The 22144-nt window shown below is 45.6% G+C and overlaps 1 protein-coding gene across 8 annotated transcripts; it reads right to left on the reverse strand.

The window, feature by feature from the left end:
* Positions 1-254: 254 nt before the first annotated feature.
* On the reverse strand, positions 255-21945 carry snu (ABC-type transporter snustorr). Of its 8 annotated transcripts, none has more exons than XM_017176252.3 (11): positions 14159-15120; positions 9711-9974; positions 5592-5798; positions 3358-3874; positions 3145-3293; positions 2816-2957; positions 2461-2748; positions 1801-2249; positions 1673-1733; positions 1281-1612; positions 255-1217 (listed from the first exon to the last, which is right to left on the reverse strand). In XM_017176252.3, exons 2-11 carry the CDS (start codon positions 9722-9724, stop codon positions 1043-1045), a joined length of 2334 nt encoding a protein of 777 aa, XP_017031741.1. In that variant the 5' UTR covers positions 9725-9974; positions 14159-15120; the 3' UTR covers positions 255-1042. The 8 variants fall into 8 exon arrangements, with proteins under 8 accessions (XP_017031741.1, XP_017031744.1, XP_017031742.1 ...); XM_017176255.3 differs by having other exon boundaries at positions 2467-2748; positions 2816-2921; positions 14159-15119; XM_017176253.3 differs by having other exon boundaries at positions 2467-2748; positions 14159-15119.
* Positions 21946-22144: the final 199 nt, after the last annotated feature.

A 22144-nucleotide genomic window follows, 5' to 3' on the forward strand; every position in this document is an offset into this window, starting at 1 on the left:
GAAGATTGTCTTCTGAAATAATAATACCCTCAAAAGGAGTATTTAAATATTAATCCATAATCTGTTTTGATAATTTTTAGGAAAATGAAAACACAAAAATATCATAACTAAATTAAAAAATCATTACATTTAATTTGGAAAGCATTTCTGTGTTAGTTTTTTCTAGATTAATAAATCTGAGTTAAAAATTTGAGGATATTCATATTTTAATTATCCATTAGATAAGTTTTATGGTCCAATGAAATTCATCAAGGTTTTTCTTTATTTAGATTTTATTGTTATTTATACATAACTGCGTTCACATAGTTAATGATTTACTTAAATAAGAACGTCCACTAACTTTTTCGTTGTTCATTTTGCTCTTGTTTTAGTTCGTTGCGAAATACCTATGCGATGCATAATATTTCCTGAAATATATACTCTTTTTACATAATCTTTAGGGTAGGGGTACATTATTGTATTTAATTATGTTTTACCTTAAAAAACTTAAACCCATACAAAAAATGCTTTAAGCTACTTAATGTTACTAACAAAACCCACCATTCTTTTTGTTCGATTTTCTTGTGTTTTCTTTTTGTTTTTCTTTAGGCTTGCCAACGTGCGTTCGCGTGCAATATGTAAAAAAAAAACAATCACAGTCCATTGAAAAATATATAAAATAAGTTGTGTGTGATAAATCGCCCGTTTCGGAGTCAAGAGGGTCTAGAACAGAGTTGCACGTAATGGACATCTAGCAACAAATTACTGAATAATTCGTGACACAAAATATTTACAAACAATTCATTTAGGTACCTAAACCTTACGCTTTAAACTACGAAATGTGTGAATCTTAGCCTAGGAGGGAGTGCCGAGTAGGAAGCTAAGGAAAGCTGCGTATGTGCTTAAATAATTTATGACATTTAGGCAGAAGACAGGGATATCGGGGGCTCGCAGGATACGACAGGGGGTCGGAAGCTGGGGGAGGTGAAGCCGAAGTAGGGGGGTAACTAACTAGGACGACTAATCGCAATCTAAAGTACGCTTCTAAAAGTAGGCTGGTCCCTTAGCCCCGCTTGGCGCGCAGCACGAGAAGGGTCAGGATCAGGAAGCCCAGGATCCAGGAGAGCGTGCTCAGGTAGCCGATGTACACATCGGACTCAAATATCGCCCAGCCGCGCGTCAGGATGGAGCGCAGCGAGGAGGTGGCCAGCGTCAGCGGCAGGCACAGCGAGATGTATCTGAGGGGTACCAAAACAGGTTAATAAAACTATGTCACACAGGACTCGGGTTCCAGGACTCACCTCAGCACCACGGGCATGCCCTCGATGGGCCAGATCACGCCGGACAGCAGCAGAGTGGGGTAGAAGGAGCCCAACGCCAGCTGAATGGCGTTTCGCTCCAGTTCGCACACGGAGGAGATGAGGAAACCAAAGCACATGCCACACATACCCTGCAGCAGCGTCAGCACAATCACCCAGAAGAGATCGCCGTTGTTGGTCACGCCGAACACTACCAGCATGAAGATCAGCACCAGGGTGGTCTGTCCGCACATCACCACGAACTGGGTGATCACGTGCGAGAAGAGGATCTCGCCGGGCGAGACGCCAGCCACCCAGGAGCGGTCCAGCAAGCCCTGAAAGGAGTCGCTCAGTTACCATCGGAGCTCTATATATATTTAAATGCTTGTTATTACCTCGGTACGTTCGATGATCAGAGCCGATGACGTCAAGGCAACAGCCAAGAAGAAAACAATGCTAGAGAGATATAAACAAAAAATTAATTACACACTTATTTGGCTGAACGGGCAGCAGGGAAACCTACGTCAAGATCACGCCAGGTGCAACGAAATCGGTGAACGAGGGATTCATGGTGCCATAGATGGGCTCCCTGAACTGAATGGGCACGTCGCCAAGCTTGGGATTGTAGTTGCACTGTCCGAGCAGCCCCATGGCGAAGTCACGGAAGGCCAGCTGGATGTCGCGGTTGAGCATGACGCCGATCTGCTGATTGGACATGTCCAGCCAAACCTTGACCTCCGAGGAGTCGATGGTCTCATCGTCGGCGTCGCGCCCCAGATTAGAGCGTGCGATAAAGGCATCCGTAAAGTTTTCGCTGATGTACACGGCTCCCCAGGCGTTGCCCATCCGCACTGCCTCCTTGGCGTCCTCTAGATCCGTGTAATATGTTTTAACAACGCTCGTGTTCAGATGATTCAGATAGCGACAGCCCAGGTTCTTGAAGTGGCAACCATCCTCCCAATAGCAGTGTTCCTTTAAAGAATTATGATCATGTTAGTTGAAGTACGAGTAAGAGTAAGGCTACTATTGGTTTATGACAATTACAGTGCTACCATCTCCATAAATTCTCCGCTAATTATTTTTTTATAAACTTGATCCTACAGTTTAATCTTTGGTGTATGTAATTTGTTTTGTGTGCCTCTAGTTCTATCAAATTAATGTAGTGTTCAGATGTGTGGCTTACCCCTACCGTGTCGTTCATCTCCCCGTTGACTATGGCCAGGTTAAGGCCCTGTGGATCGCGTCCGATGGCCAGACAGAAGAGGATCACCTGCATGACGGGCAGGGCAAAGATGAACAGCATTACGCCTACGTTGCGCCACATGCGGAGCATGTTCTTGGTCAGCAAGGCGCGGATCTTGCCCTTGGAGGTGACCTTGCACAGGCTGGCATAGCAGTCCTGGCAGCTCTCCTCATCATTGGGGTTGTTGTTGCGCCGCGACGGCGGCGGGCTGTATGGCTCCTGGTTGAGCTGTCACGAAAAGAGTGGAAAAAGTGAGTCCGGGTATCACAATCACAGAAATAAAGGCACAACAAACCGTGTAGATCGAGCCGTTGCTGTCGTTGATGAGCACCTCCTTGCTCTGGTGGAAGTTGAGACCCACAACACCGCCTTCCTGGCTGGAGCTGGGCTTGTCCATCTTGCTGCCGAAGGCCATGGCGTGCAACGAGATGTTGTTACTACTCCCGGAATGATCACAAACACACACAGAGATGGGGGGTGGAACACGGATTGCGAGCATGCGAGTGTTGGATGGTGAGGAGGAGTCGGTGTCGGAGACGAGAGAGGTCAGAGTTCAGAGTGGTGATAAGAGTGAGTGTCGGGTTAGCCACTTGGTGCATGCTAGTCCCAAGGCGGGAGCCTTACCTGAAGTTCACGTGGGTTACATCGCCCTTCTGGCTCTGGATGCGAGACAGCTTGAGGAACACTTCCTCCAGGCTGATGCACTTGTACATAGAGAGCAGGACGCTTGGGGATTCCTCGGCCAGCAAGTGACCCGATCGCATGAGACCAATCTATCAGGGGGAAAAGTTACACAAATAAATATTAATTAATTTTTATTTAATATGTTTAACTCACCGTATGCGCCTGTCGCGCCTCCTCAATGTAATGTGTTGTGATGATGACCGTCTTCTGGCCGGCCTTGGTGATGTGCACCAGATGGTTCCAGATGCTCTGGCGCAGCAGAGGATCCACGCCCACGGTGGGCTCATCGAGAATCAGCAGCTCGGGATCGTGCATCAGGGCCACGGCGAAGCTCACTCTGCGCTGCTGGCCACCACTCAGGTTCTTCACCAGGCGCTTCTCCGAGGGCAGATCCAGAAAGTTGAGCAGAAACTGCAGACGCTCCATGATCTCCTTGGTCTCCATGCCGAAAATCCAGCCAAAGTACATCATGGTTTCCTGGATGGAAAACTCTCCATACAAGGCAATCTCCTGGGGCATGTAGCCCACGCGTTTTCCAGGAACACCTGATCCCCGAGTGCCTGGCTTACCGCCCAGCACAAAGATCTCGCCAGAGTCCAGGTAACGACGACCCACAATGCAGGAAAGCAGGGTGGTTTTGCCACATCCCGAGGCTCCCAGAAGGCCATAGCTGGAAAGAGGATTAATTCGATGATCAGACTTTGTTTATGTTTTTCAGACACGAAAGGTCTTCAACTTAATGTTAAGTCAGCTGTTTAGCTTTTATTGTGCCTCATTCGGGGTCGCAGAGGTCAAGAGGCCAACCGTGACCAAGACCAAAAGAAATGGGCGAAAAATGTGCTTGAAGAGGGAAAAACATTTTGCTAGATCAGCACGAAAACTGTCGCCACCACAACTGACATGACTATATGTAACTGGCAGTGTCGCGATGTCAATGCTAATTCCAGCAGTTCAAGTTGAATTATTCCGAAATGTTCACCTTGAAATGTAAAAAATACTGGCGGGTCTCTTCGCAGCCAGCTATCAACGGCGACTCCGCCTCTTTTTTTTGGAGAGGTGGAGTGGCTGCTAGCCCCCAGTCTAGTAGCGTCATGATGAAGTTCGGAGCGGCGGCGATTATTGTGATTATCGCTTTGTTATTTTGTCGTCTGTTTTCGTTCGGTTTTCGGCCTTTGACAAAATATTGCAGCACGTAGGTCGCACGTTTTGGCCTGTTATTGGATTTATTATTATAATTAACACGCTGTGCCATTTAACGAATTTAACAAGAGGCACACAGCGATCTGATACGTCGGGAAGACTTTAATTGACATAGTCGTCAATGCGACTGACTTTGAGACCCCAAAAGCTATTTGGCCTGCGGCGTGCAGTTCGTTGACTCGACTCTCAAGATGAGTAACAACTCGACGACCTGACCTAGGTCAAAGCTGAACGAACCAGCTGTTAACTGGGTCAAGACTGCTGCCGGCTAGAATCGAATAAAATTCCGTTACGACACAGCGCGTTAATGCGCCGAATAAATCACTCAGAATGCCGAAAACAAGAAACACTTGAGACAAACAAAAATGAATTATTATAACTCTGCGCGGGCCATATCAATGCCAACTGCGGCGAAGGCAAAATATATTTACGACTTTATTTTAATGGCCCCTAAAATGTTTGCCAAAAATTCATGAGCCGCATAAGGGGTCTAGAAGCTATGGCGAGGCGAGGCGAGGATCGGGAGCGGGTCTCGGGGGAACTCAATTAAGCACATGTGCCGCGACAGAGATGGAGATAAATAGACAGGCGCAGTGGACTCCAAACAATCGGATAAACAAACCGAACTTGAAAATCGTTCTCCGGGCGATAATCGAAAAATATTGCTATTGGATAATATCGCAAATATTACGCCTTGCTTGGCATACGAATGGATTTTTTGTTTAATTAGAAAGACGTGTGGATGGGCCGCGTCATTGACGTCAATTCGGAAGTGGCTTAATTAAGATCATCCCGATCGGCCGACTTCCAGCGAACTTCCCTAACGACCCTCGTCAGCCGCATCGAATTATCATGCAAAAATGCCGTTTCAATTACAAGACAGTCCAATGACTAAACTAAACTGGTTTGCCGTATAATAGCCGCAATTACTATAGAGCCAAGTGACCTCTGACTAGAACCGAGATCAGGCCAGGCAATCAAATCTCCGACACAAGGAAATCGCACTGCCTGGCATTGCCCATCCAACGTCTAATATCGAATTCGAGCTCAGCCCATATTAAGTGCTAATTACTTTCGCCGTTTCTATTTTATGAACTCGCTAAATGCGCTGTCAACATTTCACTTTTATTAATGGCGGTCGACGTCGCACAACCCAGATACAGATCCCCGATTGAGGCATCACTTACATCGTTCCCTTGGGCACTGTCATGTTCAGGTTGTTCAGCACTTGGTTGGCGTTCTTCTTCTTGCCGTACGCCTTGAAGGCATGTCGCACGGACACGGCCGCCTGTGTGTTCCGGGGACCGTTGGCAGGAGCGCCCCAAGCAGCCACGGCATTGGGCTGTGTGCCGCCATCGTTGTTTGTGGCCGCCATTGCGGAGTCTGTGGAAATGCTGCAAAATAGAGCAAAGTTCAAAGATTAGAAGTGCAAGTCACTTAATAATGTAGTATAAATTAACAATAAATATATTCAATGCAAATACAATTAACCACAACTTTGTCATGAGTAATTTCCTGCTTCTGTGGATAGTGGAAGTAATAGTGATTTCCAATTAATGATCAATTATTTAGCAGAAAATATAGCTAAGTATATGATTTTCAGTTTTATTTATTACTTTATGAAATATATAAGATTTCATATTTAATTATTTAACGATTATTTAATTGATTAATTATTTACTGATAAGTGTTGAACTATAAACTCGTCTGCTAGAAAAACTGCCGTCAATGCATATATTTATTGCATTCATTTTATATTTATTTGCATAGTAGTGACAATTATAAGTAGGTTCAGTTAAAGCTACGTTTTATTTTATTCGATTTTAAGAACAATTAGAGTGATACAAAACCTATAGAAAATCTGAATTCCATATCAAAATATGCCAAAACATTAACCCAAGTCGGCATTAAAGCCACTTAACTGATTTATTTACCGAAAATTACAGGGTCTAAGCTGAATGAAAAATAATAAATCACCCTAAAGCTGTAAAAAATGTTAATCCAAGTGCAGGGCAGAACTGGTTCCAAATCTGCTGGTAGCTAAATCCATTTTTAGAATTTGTATTATTATCATTATTGGCCAACTAGTGGCAGCTTCCTGCTGTCGCATATCGCAATTTGCATAACGTTCGCCGAGCCGATCGAATTAGCATCTGAACCGGCGCTGTTCGCGAGGCAGTATGCTTCAATGGGTTGCCATCGAAACTATGTCAGCGGCACACATTGCAAAAAAAAAGGCATAAAACTTAGAGAGACAGCAATAACAATGGACTGACTAGCTAGGCAACACTTTTCATTTTCATTTCAATATTGATACTTGGTCCGGCACTCGTCGTCTCTTGCCCAACGCGCTTTTTGGCCACTTGGTCGCTCTGAGCCGAAGTTGGAGTTGAGCTAAGCCAAATCGCAGCAAAGTAAAACCGTACTGCTTTCGGACCTGCTCTGGCCGATTGCCCAACATTACCACTACCACTGCCAAGTTGGTCGGCCATTGGGCAAATATGTAAGCCAAAGTTTGCATTTGCATTGCCAGCGCCCATTATGCAATTCCGCATGCAGTTTTGGCCTGCATCGCACGCATCGCCTCCACTTGGCTGGCAAACACTCCGCAGGCCAAGATGGAGCTCTGGGGGGGGTTTTGGGTCAAGGTTAGCTGCATTGTTAGCCACGGTGGTCGGCGGAAAGAAAGTTCATAATTGCCTGCAATTAATCACATTCGCACCTTTTTAACATATTTTGACTGCCAGCTATTTTTCGGTGCTCGGGCTTTCGTATCATTAGCGCCGAGCAAGTCATAGTCATAGCAGCAGCAGAAAACGAGAAACGAAACAAACACACCGAAAATAAACACATATAAATAAGACGCTGGAGGGGGAAACTAGTTCAAGGTCACTGATTGAACGCATTCGATCCCCGATGTTGTTGTTTTTCGGCACTGATGCCGCTTTCGAAAACGATTTGGTCTCGCTTTTTGGCTGTCTCGAGTTTTTGCTAATCGATTGCGTTACTTCTCGTTAAGATAAATATTCGATCGGGCGCAAATATTTGCATTTTTTATAAGGCACGCGAGATGGGGATGGAATGGGATGCCATGCGTTGGTTGCCGTTGCCCAACGGTCGAGTGGCGAGCAAACATCCTCCAATACCGGGTTTGCAGTGAAAATTAAGTAGCTTTATTATGCGGCCTATCAAATATTTGCATAATGCGCCTCCGCCGACTGACAACATTTGGGGCTGGGCCAAACGAATTCTGAATACGAATCCGAATCCGAGACGCACTCAGAAATGCCATGCTGCAATTCCAGCCGGTTGACGAAATGTGTTTCAAGTTCGTTGCCTGGGTCTTTCGATTTGCGTATTGTGGCGGAGTTAGTCACAGCCAAAAGCCACACACACACACTGGCACCAGCTGGTTGCGTAAACCCGTACCAGTGTCTGTGTGTGTGGTGTGCACAGTTAACAATGGACAAGGTCAGGCCAGGTAGTTTTTATAATGACAACAAAGCAGACATTTTTACCTTCTCTCCCCCCCACTCGCTGTGCTTGACATTTATGGCTGGAAATTTGGGCCTGCCGATGGTTTGTTTGCGCTCGCGCGACTGCTTATTGATAATTTAATTAACTATTAGAGCGCTATTTATGCATGCAGCGCTCTGCCCAGCACGGGCCCTCATATCTTTGGGGACTTTTTCGGTTGATTTCTCCAGCAGACGACGCACCCCGGCTGACAGAGCGTGAGAATCGATGAGGGTTTGTCAACACCGGCTGACTTATCGTGTGGGGAAAACACTTGAAAGCTGTTTCGAAGCACTCATCTCTGCAGTTCAACGTAGGCACCCCGAAAAAAGTCACTTGTGGCGTCATTTCCCCCTAACCGGATCGCAAATCATCAATACGCCTAATGGCACTAACTCGCCACAACTGACACATTTTCCTCGCCGCCCTTTGCTCGCCATGTAAAATACGAACTTTAGAATGTGTAATTATCGTGGCGAATAGTTTAAAATAAAACAGAGAGGGCAGACAAAGTTCAGAGTGACTCCCACAGAAGGGATAGTGAGCTCATAACGTCGGATACGATCACAAATCATAAAATGTTTTTAAATATAAATTCTATTGTCAGCGGGAATATATTTTGTTTGGTAATTTGTTAAGCAATCTTATTGTAAATAGAATAAAAATAAATTTCAAATGAATCTCTACACCCAAGAAAGCCCTCTTAAGAAATCTTCTATACTTAACAACCAAATGGAAGGCATTCCGTGCCTCGATTTCATTGATGATTGAACCGCCTAATCGCCGGTAATCATTCGAGGGAGAGGCATTATCTGGCGACCCAAGTTGTTCCTGTTGCTGGAGTCTGTCACGCAACGATGCCGGCGGTGAGCTGAATGCTAAGCACGCCCATCCCCGGGGAACGCAGTCGTACCTTTGGTTCTTGCTTCCAGGCCTCGGGGATTTCCAAGCGGAGCCTACTGTTATTGGCAGGCAAAACACCTCTTAGCCATTTCCATACAAGTCACTGCCACACGCGGAAGATGCAAATGTCGTGTAATTGACTTTTATTGTACTCGGGCGGTTTGTTTTGTTTTTCGTCGCTCGTCGCCAGACAATTAAGAGCTTCTATTCTTAAGTTAACGAGGAAGCCAGTCGAACGACTGACTCGTCATTTGCCAAATAAATCAGTGACGTTACCACGTCGGGAGATACACAGACAGACATTGTTTCAACTTCAGTTGGATCGAGTGCGGCTCAAGTGGAGATGAGTTCCAAAGAAGACGAATTCGCAATGTCTTTCGATTCGGCTCTGGGGCGTTCGGGCCTTATGCAATGAGCCTTTTGGTATTTGACATAATTACAAACTTGTTCGCCCCGCCGAGAAATGCGGTCGCATTTTTCGCTCGGCTCGAATATGCAAAGGCAGCGAGCGATACCAAAACACAGAGGAGACTGAAAAAGCCACACAAAATATGGCCAAAAGCGGGAAAGAGGCAAAAGGGCGAAGAGCTGGAAAAGCCAAATCAAAGGCAGCAAAGTCGCTTCGCGGCCGGGATTATGCAATATTAATGGGTCGACAAGTGTTAAAGCCGAGATCGGGCGTTGACAGCAGGAAACTGGAAGACAAAGCCGATCCCCGCCAATGACTGATAGCCGAGGGCGGGCGATTGACTGCCGCTGCGCCATGTGGGTCAACACATCAGCTGGGTCAAAGAGAGCGCGAAACTATTGCGTTCGCCGAACGCCTTGATTGCAATTTATGGCCGTAATCTCTGCACGTTTACCCACGAATTTACGAATTTACTTACGTTGATATCAGCATTTTATTTGTCGAAATCGCTCAGCGCCGCTGGTGGGTGTTGCTTTATTTGCGTTAGCGCTTGTGGCTGTGGCTGTGGCGGTGTCTGTACCTTTGCCTATTTCTTTAATTTTTATTTGCCTTTGTCTAATGCTAGTTACTTTGTTAAGCGTTTACTTTTACTTCGCTGCCGGGCGAACACTGGCTAACACCGATCTTTTGCAATGCCCAACTGGATGTGCGGCTGTGGCTTATGTGTTGCGGGCACACATTGCTGAAATGTATAAATAATAATCATGTTTGAGCGTAAATTGTTGTTTGATTTATGCACTGGCTGGACCGGGAGTATGCCGAGCTACTGTTGGCATTCGCATTGTTTTTCTTTCTTCCCTTCTTGTTGTTTCGTTTCTTTCACCCCGCATTGCGCATGCGTCACGTTGGCCGCTGATCGCCGCGGAATTTGTGCAGTCACCGCGGCTGATGAGTGGGAATTCGTCAATGACTCCGTAAGGCTAAGGAGCTTAGGAGCCAGAATGGGCGGGAGAAGCCTCCAAGCGGATTGGCAAACGAGCTTCTAGATCGCAAGGAAAGCACCTCTAATCGGTGGATCGAATTCCCCGTTCCATGTCACCTTTATACACTTTATACAATCAACACCTTGTGGCTTCATAATTTAAGGTGCTGCTCGCTGGCTCATGGCTTTGTGCAGAGTCATGCCGTATGACTGCACCATTATACGATCAACAAGTGGATATATACTCAAGATATACACAGTACATGTGTACCTACACCAACCCAAAGAAAACTGTGAACTGTGTCTCTTGGACGCTGCGGCAGCGGCAATTCGATATGCGAACGGCCCAAAAGCCGCTTAGGTCGCTTAGTTCGGTTAGTTCCGAGCAACAACAATCAAAACAGTAATAACAATAATAATTGAGCCCCGAAAGCAATGTACGCATTTGACATTGGAATCCATTTGTTTTCGGACACGACTCTCAGCCCACTTGGAGATGTGTTTGAATCTGAAGTTTCCAGCTTTCAAAACAAGTCGAGTTCTTAGCAATTTGTGATTCGCTGATGCCTAGTTTGCATGCCGAGTGCGTTGCGATGCCAAGGTCATCGGTAGCTGGCATGCAATGGCTTTCCGGGCTAGCTCTCCGGTGCAGCGGAAAATTTTATCTAAACACTGGCGAATGCGTCATCAAGTGCGATAAGTGAGAGCCTAAAGGCTGGCTCAAGCTGAGTCATCCAGAGCTCTGGAGTTTACCGAAATATTTGTCTTTATTTAAGAGGATTAAGTTGGAAATATGTGTTTCAAATAGTGCCCTTTCGGAAACCTTTTATTGGTTACATTTTTGATAGTTTTGACCATCTATAATTCTATCATGGTTTTGACAGTGTAACCCTTTATAAAGTTTTAAATAAGTTGCAAACAATTTTTGCCTTTTTTTATATTTTGTATATCCGTTCTGATTTGCATAATATTCAAAGCTACCTGTATTGGCAGAATCCACTGAGGCACTGCACTCAAGAGCAACCACCGAATGTTAAGCCATCGGCAGCTCAATAGCTCGAGCGTGAAAGCACTTAAGCAGCTGCAGACAATGCTTGAATAAGTTTATTCATAAACTATACCATTTAAATTTAAATTTCAATGGAGCAATCTCAATGCAACCGCCGAGCGAACGACTTTTCAGCAGCTGTGCGACTCGCTATTTGCAGACAGGAAAACCCCATTTGGTTGGCTGATTAAAACGCTTAATGCGCAGCCGACGTGTGTGGCATTAAGCAAGTGTCTGCTGCTGCTGTTGGCCAAAAGCTGCGGACATGTGCCAGACATTAAGACGGCCTCCGGGCTATTAGAACCGCCTTGGTAATAGGCAGGGCCGGCGATAATTTCCATGAACCGAAGAGCATTCGCACAGAACGGCTTCACTTTCGATCTCGCGAGCGACCGACCAGCTTGGCGCGTTTTCCCAACCAAAAGCATTTTCGTTTTCGTTTTCATTTTCTTCGACTGGACTGGCTTTTCCGATGACATAATTTCAGGCACGTATGTCCGTGTGTGGCGGCTCGCAGCTAATGCAGGCAGTGCGGCTGTGTGCGACACAGTTTCGTGGTTGCAACTTCTTCGACGCGGGCTTTTGGCCATTTCTGCAAATGGCAAACCAGTCGCTCCGAGTGGCTCGCAACTGGTTCTGCAACAGGTCTTTCGACCGTTCAGAAGCCAATGGCCAAATATAAACAGTCGAGCACTAACTCACCCGCACTGATCGCAGCTCAGTGCTGGCCAAAAGCCAGCGTTAGATAATCCAGATTACCAGAGGGAACGAGAGCCCAGCCTAATCGATTCACGGGTGGCGTGTGTCGATTGGCTCTGGCTCTAGTGTTGCTCTAGAAACCAGTCCGCAGTCCGATTCCTGCGAAAACCCGAAAGAGAATGTCCGACTGCCGCAATTAATATTTAATTTTCCCAATTGTTGTTTGCCTCGCAGTTGCACAATCGATCCCGAGGAGGAGTTCATAGCAGGGGTCACGTGAACCCCAGCAACTGTTGTGCCTGTCAGGGAATGTTTTCCTCATTCTGAATTTATAATGGCTGCGAGTTTGAATTTCTAATGGGCCCCAAGGGTTGTCACCTTTTAACTATCTACTTCACATATTAATATGACGAACTGTCAGCGCCGTGCACTAACAAAAACTATGTGAGACTTGACAATAGACTGTTAAATATCTTACTTGACTTTATTAAGTGATTAAGCCCTATTGATCTGTAATTAAGTGACCAGTCGGAACGGGAATTATGGAATATACGTTACATGAGCACCAGATTGCATCCATAGTTAGAATTATACCCCGCTAACGTCTAATTTGAAACTTAGCATTAGATCCAGTTAACGTCTAATTTCATTGGTTATACAGCTCAGGGCAATCATCTGGGGGAAGTATTAGGCGTCCATTTAAAATCGATTTAAGGCACTTACACTGCACTTAATTAGTAAAACAATTTGAGCTTGGCGGATTTCCAGTGAATTTTCTAGGAGCTTTATCATATTCGCCTTGGTAGTAATTAAATGTCGCACCGCTTTATGACTTAATAATCTCATATCCCCAGGTCCGGACTGTTGCTGAGCCGAGATCCGAGATCCGAGAGGCACCTTGAACTCTGCTCGAAGCGTAGCCGCGACGTGATAAACAGAGAATGAGCGGCCCAAAAACACAGAAAGAAAGAAAGACAGATACTGAAAAACCCCCAAGCCGAAAATACCAGTTCAAGTTTAAACTTTAAATGCTGCACGGTTCGGAAATGCACATGGAAGAGGAGGGGGCCGCAGACCTTGACAACTAATTTCAGGGCCCTCGCCGAAGGTCTCTCTGGGTGCACTGAATACGACAATGAATGCAGTTTATAATAAGATTTAAGCGCTCGCTTTAATTGTTATTATTATTAAGCCGTTCAGCACTTGTGCAATGAGAATGCAAAAAGTCACCGTGCCTAACTGCTGTGAACTTTGCTCGAATTGCTTACGGCGGCTGTCCAGTGGAAAACACACAGAAACTGGCTAAGTAACATACTACTCTCCCCGGTCTCTTCTCCATGTAAAGTCCAGTGTCTCCTATCCGTATGGAATGTGCTGATCTCAGATAAAAAGCCAGCTTTAAGCTAAGTACTCATTAGGGTCGGAGGTCGCTAGCATCTCGTCTTTATTTTTTATTATTTTAAGAAAGTGTTGGAGCTACAAAGTCTGTGGCTAGAATCATAAATGCCCCAGGGGTTGAAAGTGAAAAGGGTAGAAATGGGTAATTCTGTCAATCGATAAAAGAAACATTAAGCTGAATGCAACGGCGATAATATCAGCCCATCAATGGGTGCACGAATGACACATCGGGGTGATGTCGACGCCTGCAGTTAATGACCGAAATTATGGCCACATTTTCCACACTTTTTTATGCAATTTTGCAGTCATCAGAGGAGGTAAAAAGTGTAGCAATTTCACTGTGGAGTTGCTCATGCAGAGCTGTACCCGGGAGCCAAGTGCCAATTCTAACAGCGTTTTGGGGTGACGATGACGACGATGTCGTCGATTCCGTTCCCATTTGTATGCGTACCGCGGAGCACACGCGTTTGAACATTTTGAGCGGACAGTAGCCGGCCCTGTGGACAATTGGGGGGCGTGTGGAGGAGGCATCACTGTGTGTTATTGATGATGTGGATCTCCACGATTATGATTATAATGATGATGGTCATAATGATGTCGGTTGTTGGAAGTTTGCGAACAAAGCGGCGGCCATTTGTTTCTCCGAAGAATGAGCTGTTGTTTGCTTAAATATCGCTTTGTATGGAGTTCTGCGACTTCCTGAAACGTGTGTGTGTGTCCCATTCGAGCTCGGCAAAATCCCAAAAAATATATACACCAGCCAGCCAGGCATTTATTTGATGAGCAAATTGACACTTACAGTGCGCGTTCTAAGTGGGTTTGCGTTCGCTGGTGTTTGCACACAATTTCGTCGTAATCCACTTAAGCTTGGCTGGGATTGCTCTGGACAAACGAAAGACTTAGGACACGAACGCGGGCGCGACGACAAGGGCCACTCGGATGATGGTCTGCAAGGGCAATATCTTCACCGTGTGTGTGTGTGGAATCGCGGTAGCCGAGCGGAGATCGCGGAGACACTTGCGCTGCGCTGGAGGGTACGACTAAGACTGACTTCGTGGTCTGCGGTCGGAGCTGAACTGAGTTGGCTTGAGTCGCGTTGCCTCGAGTGGAGCTTAGCTGGGGCTGAGCTGAACTGAGCTGATGCTGAGCCGCTGCGTCGTCGGCGTCGGCGTCGCCGTTGCTAGCTTTGCACTTTACACTTTGCCAATGAAACGGACAGAGACAGAGCGAGTGGAGCGCGGTGAGCGAACGAAAGCGAGAGCGACGGGCGCGGAGCGGAGCAGTTGCACTTTTGCACGTGCGTTTCGGGAGCAACTAAAAAAGCCGTTTAGACGTCGGACTTGCGGCTGCTTGGCTGCCAGAAACTCGACTGAAAGCTAGGCATCGGCGCAGACACCTGCGCCGGAAAGCGCTCAAAGAGGTAACTCAACTCGGCCCGGCGATTGAGTGGCTTGTGGAACGGCCGCGACTCGTCTGGCAAACAAGTGAGTCGAATCGAGTCGAGTAGCTTTTTGGCGAGGCAAGTTTGTTGGCTTCGCTCCTGGTTCCGCTGCAGCGGCGGTTCACCTTCGGGCTGCCGGGGGAAAATCGCTCAAAAGGGCCCCGGTTTTTGGGTTTTTTACGTCTTCGTTGTGACGTTGCGGCTTATGCAATCCGCCGGCGACCTTGGGGCTGCGGCTATCGTTCAGCTCTTAGGCTCCTCTTCTGACCGACCGCTCACAGCCAGAATTGCAAAAGGCCGCTCACCCATTCACTGCAGATCGGGCTGTAATGGCTTCATTTGGCCGTAATTGCTATTGCGAATCCATTAAAATTCCCGGGCACTTTTAATTAGGATTGCTGCTGGCACTGTTTACATAAGTCGCGGCTAGTACCCACTTCCACCTGCCACTCCAACTGGAGCAAAGTTCGCCGCCACTGATAGATCGAGAGAGATCGAAGGAAAGATACCGACTCAAGGCGAAATTAAATGCCTTAATTACTATAATTAATGTGCCAAAGAATGCTTTTGGGAACCGGGCGAGTGATGGACAGCAGTTGGCCGATAGGCCAAGCCGCAAAATCAATAAACATGTCTATATTAAAATTTTGTTGTTTGCCTATTGCACAATTTCAATGTCATCGGAACCAGAAAAAAATAAACAGAAAAAAAGGCAAGAAAAAAAATTAACAAGCCGGCGTTAAGGGCGTGACTAAGGGTGTTCGTCGCGTTTGAGAAAAACGAAGCCAAGCTGACCAAGCTGTCCAGTTTTGCGCAACGCTGACATTGAAAATGCACAGCTTGGCGATGTGGGTGTTTCTGGCCAAATGTGCCATCAAATTGGGTGTTGTAACAAATCGCGCTCGGACCTCTTAAGCAGGTGGTCAATGGTCAATGGACAAGACGAGTCTGTCCCCCTCCACCAGTGATACAATAACAAATTGGATTTTTTAACGGTGTGCGCAGCAGAGTTTACATATTTTTTTCCTTTGCTATTAAATGGCAATTAACCGACAAGGTCGCTTGCTATACATTATAATTCGTATCTGCCCGTCATGCATTCCATGCGACTTATCCAGCTCCCAAATCGGTATTTAATAAGACTTGTGGATTACTCATACGCCTGGTACGCCCGCCTGTCAATCGGACCTAATGAATCGCATAAAGCGCTCTCCCGGCTGACTGATGGGCCTGTAAACATCCTCGCAGTCGGTGCAGTGGACATAATTGTAGTCGCGATACAAGCAATTTACGCATGTATACAAGCCAAGAAATAAACAAGCAAAATGCGTCGCTGTCGCACTTGACATCGTTTTCGGAATACGCCAGGCAACGTGCTAATGAGCCCTGAAAACGCGCTTCCAGCCCAGTCAAGTCCAGCTCCTCGTTCATCATTAACTGGCTGGGGATATGTTGCAATGGCTTTATAGCGTCTGTGATTCATAATGCTCACCATCATCGTCTAGATCTGGTTTCCAGCTAAATTATAATAAGCAAACTGCCGGCTCATGGTGTACTAATTTGTGCAGTCGCCGCCGCTTCTTGTACAAGTGGAAAGCCGTGTAAGGGCCTTCAATCGCCTGCCTCTTACAAGCTTACAAGCTGCCAATTTCGCAACTGTTGTTTTTAGCTTAGACCCACGGCAGACGCCCCCACGAGACGCGGCCAAAAGAGATCAGCTGAAGCCAACACAAAGACAAAACCAAATTAAACTTGCAATTTTCTAACTTGTCTTTGTCTTTCTTTGTTTTTGGCCAGTCATGCTGCGCCTTGGACAAGTTTGTTGACTTCGGCCAGTTGGGAAAACGAGAACAACAACAAAGGTAACAGAGCAGTTACAGCGACCAGTGAAAAATGGCAGCCAGATATTGAAGAAATTGGTTGACAACATTTCGCTTTTTTCTGTTTTTTTTCTTTAGTTTTTATTTTGCCATGGCATCAATTCACTCGCGACAGCTTCACTTACTGTCTCTGTTTCAGGCTTTTGTCCGGCGATGTGCACATTTCAAATCTACATTTTCGTATTGTTTACTTCATCGCCTTTATAGCCCATCCATTCCCAGTCAGACAGACAATTTCATTTCGGTTCAGTTTTCGGAGTTAGCCGCCTCTCTGCTTTTTTTATGCCGCTCTAAAAATGGGCACAAGGTCGCTGCTTGGGACGATGAGGAAGTTGGAGCTGCCTGGGAAGCTGGGGAACCACCAGAGGAAAGGCGCGGAATTCCAGATGGGAGCCGCTCCAGTCTCAGCCTGGTTTTTAAATTAATTGCATCCAGACGCAACGAGATGACGGCAGCGGCGGTTTCAAGCTCATAAAACGGATTGCACTTGGAGATAAAATTTCCCTTTCGCTTGAAACACGTTTTTCGCTCGCTCTTTTCGTGAGGTGTCCTAATCCCCTACTTTCAGACTTTTACGATTTACCTGGGGAAGTAGCAGGTGAAGCAGTAAGCAGGGTAATGGTTTAAAGCAAGATTGAGATCTTTATAGGAGTAAATTACTGTACAAGCTTAGTCTTCATTCAGGCTTCCTACATTTTCAAGAATTATTTTACAAATTATTATAATTTTTATACGAAAATGTATTAATCTTTAAATAAGCTCAACTCCTCCCCAATTTTGCTCAGTGCAATGCATATCAATGGTCTGGAAAGCTTCAGCTGCTGAGGAGCTTTTCAGCACAGAAAAGCAGTTTCTTTCGCCAAATATTATGCAATTCTTGCAACTGCGAAGTGAGGCTTTGGGCCACATACAAACTTTGTTTTTTCTGAGCGGGCTCATGCAAAAGAGTTGCTAATGCAAGCGGCTTAATTAATCGCAATTAGAGGCTGTGGCCGCCTCATAAAAAGCCGATCTGCGAAATGCCAAGCGATCTGCTTGCTTTTTGCCCGTTTGACCCGTAATTGCTTGGTCCACTTTCAATCTAAACCGAAGCTGGCCATTAAGTCGTCTCGTCTCTGGCTTGAATAATTTGTGAAGATTTTGGCCAAAGCCAAAGCCATATCCACCAAAAAACATACGCCCCAAATGTGTCAAGGTCTTTTGTAAACTGGTGAATGAGCAAAAGAAACGAGCCACATAAAATCAAATCAAATGGAAACCGAAAGCTGGTCTAGCGAAGTGGGGCTGGGACTGGGACTGAGACTGGGACTGGGACTGGGACTGGGTCTGGGCTTAGCGTTTTGGCCATCTATGTGGCTATAATTATCGGAGGAAAACTTTTGGCACACAATGCACGGCATTTGAGTCAGATTTTTGCCAAGTTGATTGGCCGCAATTGTGCAATGTTTTTGTCTGTGTTCGGACACATTTCGAGCCAATTAGCAGGCTGGCCAAATTGCTGTTAATGCCATAAGCAAATACGCCGAAACTGCTGCTCTAAGACAATGCATATGGCTTCTTGCAGCCCAAGTGAAAGTGTACGAGTACTCAAAGGGATTGGCAGCGAGCAGGCTACGTCATGGTTCCGAGGAATAACAGGTAACTGCTGGATGAAAGGCCCTAAGAATTGGCAACAATTTATGTGACAGGCCTTATTCAGGACAAAGCCTACGTGATATCGCTGATACGCATTCAAATTATTCAGAAAAACGTTCTTAAATACGATCTCAAAGGTTACTCAGCGAAGCAAAAGGCAGTGACATTGGGGCATTGCGGAAATAAATCTTAAATTGTCATTTGTCTTTCGAAATTCGTTAAGATGACTGGCTAATTTCGCCACAAGTTCTACGGCCTTTCGGGGCAAACGACTGTCTCCACTCAATTCTGAGATAGAACTTAAGCATAATGTTCTTTAATGGGCAGACTTAAAGTTCAACTTGATTGTAGTCTAAAAACGTTCCCATAGAACAAAGCGAAATGCTTACAGCTGCTTCTCCCAAAAGATTGTTTGCTGTCCGACCTTTGAGGCCAATTAGAGCAGATCAACGTGCTAGTAAATTCTCGGATTCTGTAGTTATAATCACCTGACAGCCTAATCAAATGGCTATTGAGCCTCAGATTTTTTCATTTAGTTAATGTTCGTCAATCAAGTGCGTTGACGAGTCAGGGAAATTATTTCGAAAAGCTTTTTGGATTTAAGCTTGGGTGTTGTAGCCTCTAGATGTGATGAATTCACAAAAAAGCCATCAAGTTTAAGCCAAGTTTTCATAGAAGCTATAGACGCCTTATTGCTATGACATCGAAAGCTTAAAGCCAAGCTTTTACACTAAGCAACACAACTTTAAAATGATTTTTACAAATGAGTAGAGCTTACTGCAAGTTTTGAGAGAAATATAAATGCAAAATTAACCATACTCAGCATTACCTTATAAAATGCAAATGATAAATCCATAAGCTTTCATCTGAATAGCTTCATATCCTCAGAATATGTCGAGTTTTATTATACCCTGGAATAATGGCGCAGTTTGACATATACAGAGGGTCCCGCTTATGGTCTGGTGATTTAGGAATATAAATTTTAATGGCATGGCAATTAGAAATTAAAGCCCAGAGCGTGCTAAAACAGTTTCTGATCCGTATGAGGGCGTGCCTGAGTTGCAAATCATCGCCAATAAACTGATATGAGCAGTAACAACGACAATTAACGGCACGGAGGCTGATATGACAAAAACATGTTGACAGAAACGAATCCCCAGCGGTTGCCCAATATATCGACTCCACTCAGCGCTGAACTAGTTCATACGGAAGTGACGTCGCTGATTGAATGGTGGATATTGTATAATGAAGGCCACCAAAAGAGAAATACCGTTAAAGGCAACAAACAAAGGCGGCTAAAGACCCGACCCCAAGTCAACCGTATTTGGATGCCAATAACATGATTTTAAGTGGCACAAAGGCGCCGCCGAGGAAGGGGTAAAGCCCTTAGATATATCTTTGGCATATTTAAATTAATATTTTTAGCCCATTTCTAGGGAAAATAACTCAACAAGTACTTAATATGACAGCATTTTATAAATTTGAAAAATTAGTTACTTCGAGGAAGCCATAAAACTTATTTGTAATTGCAAAAAATACCAAGTAGTAACTTAGGTTTTGCATTTTACTGCAGTTCATTAATTTCCTTGTTTATATACAATGTTTTTCAGCCTCGACTCCCCTCGGAGATCGGTATAAAAGCAGCTGACAGCTTTAAGACAAACTCCAAAACCCAGACTCAGACCTACGCCCATGTTTAGCACCGCTCTCGTGTATCGCGTATCGCATGCGTTGCCAATATTATGTCATTCATAAGCCAAATAAAAGAAGAAACCCAGCATAAATGAATGACCAATTTGTATTTACATAAAGCCGAGACTTTCGCACAGACACACACCTCCAATTCAGCCTGAGAGCACAATTGTATCCGATTATGGCAAAATAATTTTCACACATTGTGGCAAATCGACCGATTGCCGGATGTGCAAAAACCACCCAGTTGAGGATGCTGATCAACGACGTTAATTTGTACGAAAACTCATTTGTTTGCCGATTATTGTGCCACGCATTTGTGGTGGCGAAATTGTTGAAGTTAGCAATTAGTTGAATTAAATGCCAAGTGCTGAAAGCCAGCCAGGCGTGGCCAGCTCCTTCGGAAGCATCGCCCTATGAATGCCGACCCTGGGTTCTATTAATAATTGCGCGAAATCGGTGGCGTTCAGTCGCTCATCGCTCGCTTGGCGGTGCGCATGCGCCATAACTTGTTATGATACGAATTTGTTACCTTACTGCTTATTTATGTAATTGCAAATTTCACTCGTCACTTTTTGATGGGGCTAAAGTTGCTTAGCTTGTGAATAAATGCAATTAAAGCCCAGCGCTTAATAGGCATGACGCGGAATTTGCGCAGACCATGGGCAGGCGAAGTCGGGTTGCCGGCGAAGTCGGGTTCCCGGCTCGACGATAATGATCGACCCGATGAGTTGCCTAAATGTGCATTTCACCCAGCCACCCTTGGACAATGCACCGCGTCCCGTAAATCAAGCCCCATCGAAGTGTCATTCACGTTTGATTTTCGTACAAAAACTTCAGAGCTAAACCCGTAAAGAATGTGATTATTTTTTCGTTTGCTTTGGCTTTGTCTCATTTAATTATAATTATTCATTGATCGGCAAGTCGCACTGATAAATATGTTTTTGCGATTCGTGGGTCCAAAAATAAAGCGGGCTTCGATGACAGAAAACACGTGCGAGTGTTATGCAATGTGTGTGTGAATCGGAGAAGAAGCTTTAAAGTTTAAACAATAAACGAACACTGTGTTGTTCTTGGGCCGCGACCCTGAATCGAACTACTATTTGTTGTTGTGGCTGCTTAGCCCGAGGTAACTTCAGATAATTTGTAGATGGCTGATACAACCGCTCGATGATTCCGAGTCGGTTCCGTTTGGGGCCTCTCATCTTAACGACTACTTTATGGACCATTAAGGCGACCGTTCGCGTTCGCTGTTAATGCAGATGTAAAACCTGCGGCTGCGCTAATAGCACCTCTGACTCAGACTCACATGGCACTGGGGTCCGACCAGCTGAAGTGACGCTTAATCCTTTCGAGGTCCAGGACAGGCTGCTGTTGGTGCTGCTGCTGCTGCTGGCTCAAGGTCGCCTCTTTCTTCGGCGCCATTTTGCGGCTGCTGGGGAGGATGCACTGGGAACTAGTCACTGGTCCAATGGAATATTCGAATCGCAGTTGCACAACTGGTTTCCCTGCCCGTAAAGCGTCTTGTTTATTTCGATTTGTATCTGCACTCACACGGCTCGCTCGGTTTCTCGCACAGAAATTCGCGTGCGCCTCCGCACAATGCTGAGCGAAACAAAAGACTTAGGCAACGAACTAAGACTTCATATTAGGCGCGGGCCAACTTGTTTTTGTTTTTGTTTTTGTTTTTTTGCTTCGCTGACAGGTGTGTAAAGCCAACAGCTGTTTCGTTGGGTTTTGGCCAAAAATGATTGCTCACAACGTGGCCGGGCGACAGCAACTGCGACGGCGCGACGTCAACGAAAACGAAAACGAGCGCAGGTAAAACACGTAATTGGATTTATAACTTTACTCTTTTTTTTATAAGGTACACGTAATAAAAGCGCACAAAGTGATATCGTTTTCTGAGACTATGCTGCTGCTGCTGCTGCTGCCTAACGCGCCGAAGTCGTGATCGAAACTGAAGCCCCAAGAGGCGCGCATCCAGCGCAAGAGCTGCCGAAATGCGACAAAAGCTGCAAAAGCGAGAGAGCCCTGAGCGGAACAGCTCTCGTGAGCGGAGAGATTGTGTTTTATTCGGTATTGATATGGTTTTTATTTTTTCTCCTTCGTATAGATAAACATGCACGGCTCTAGT

This window comes from Drosophila kikkawai, chromosome 3R, assembly GCF_030179895.1.
Source record: "Drosophila kikkawai strain 14028-0561.14 chromosome 3R, DkikHiC1v2, whole genome shotgun sequence".
In the NCBI taxonomy this organism is placed as follows: domain Eukaryota; kingdom Metazoa; phylum Arthropoda; class Insecta; order Diptera; family Drosophilidae; genus Drosophila; species Drosophila kikkawai.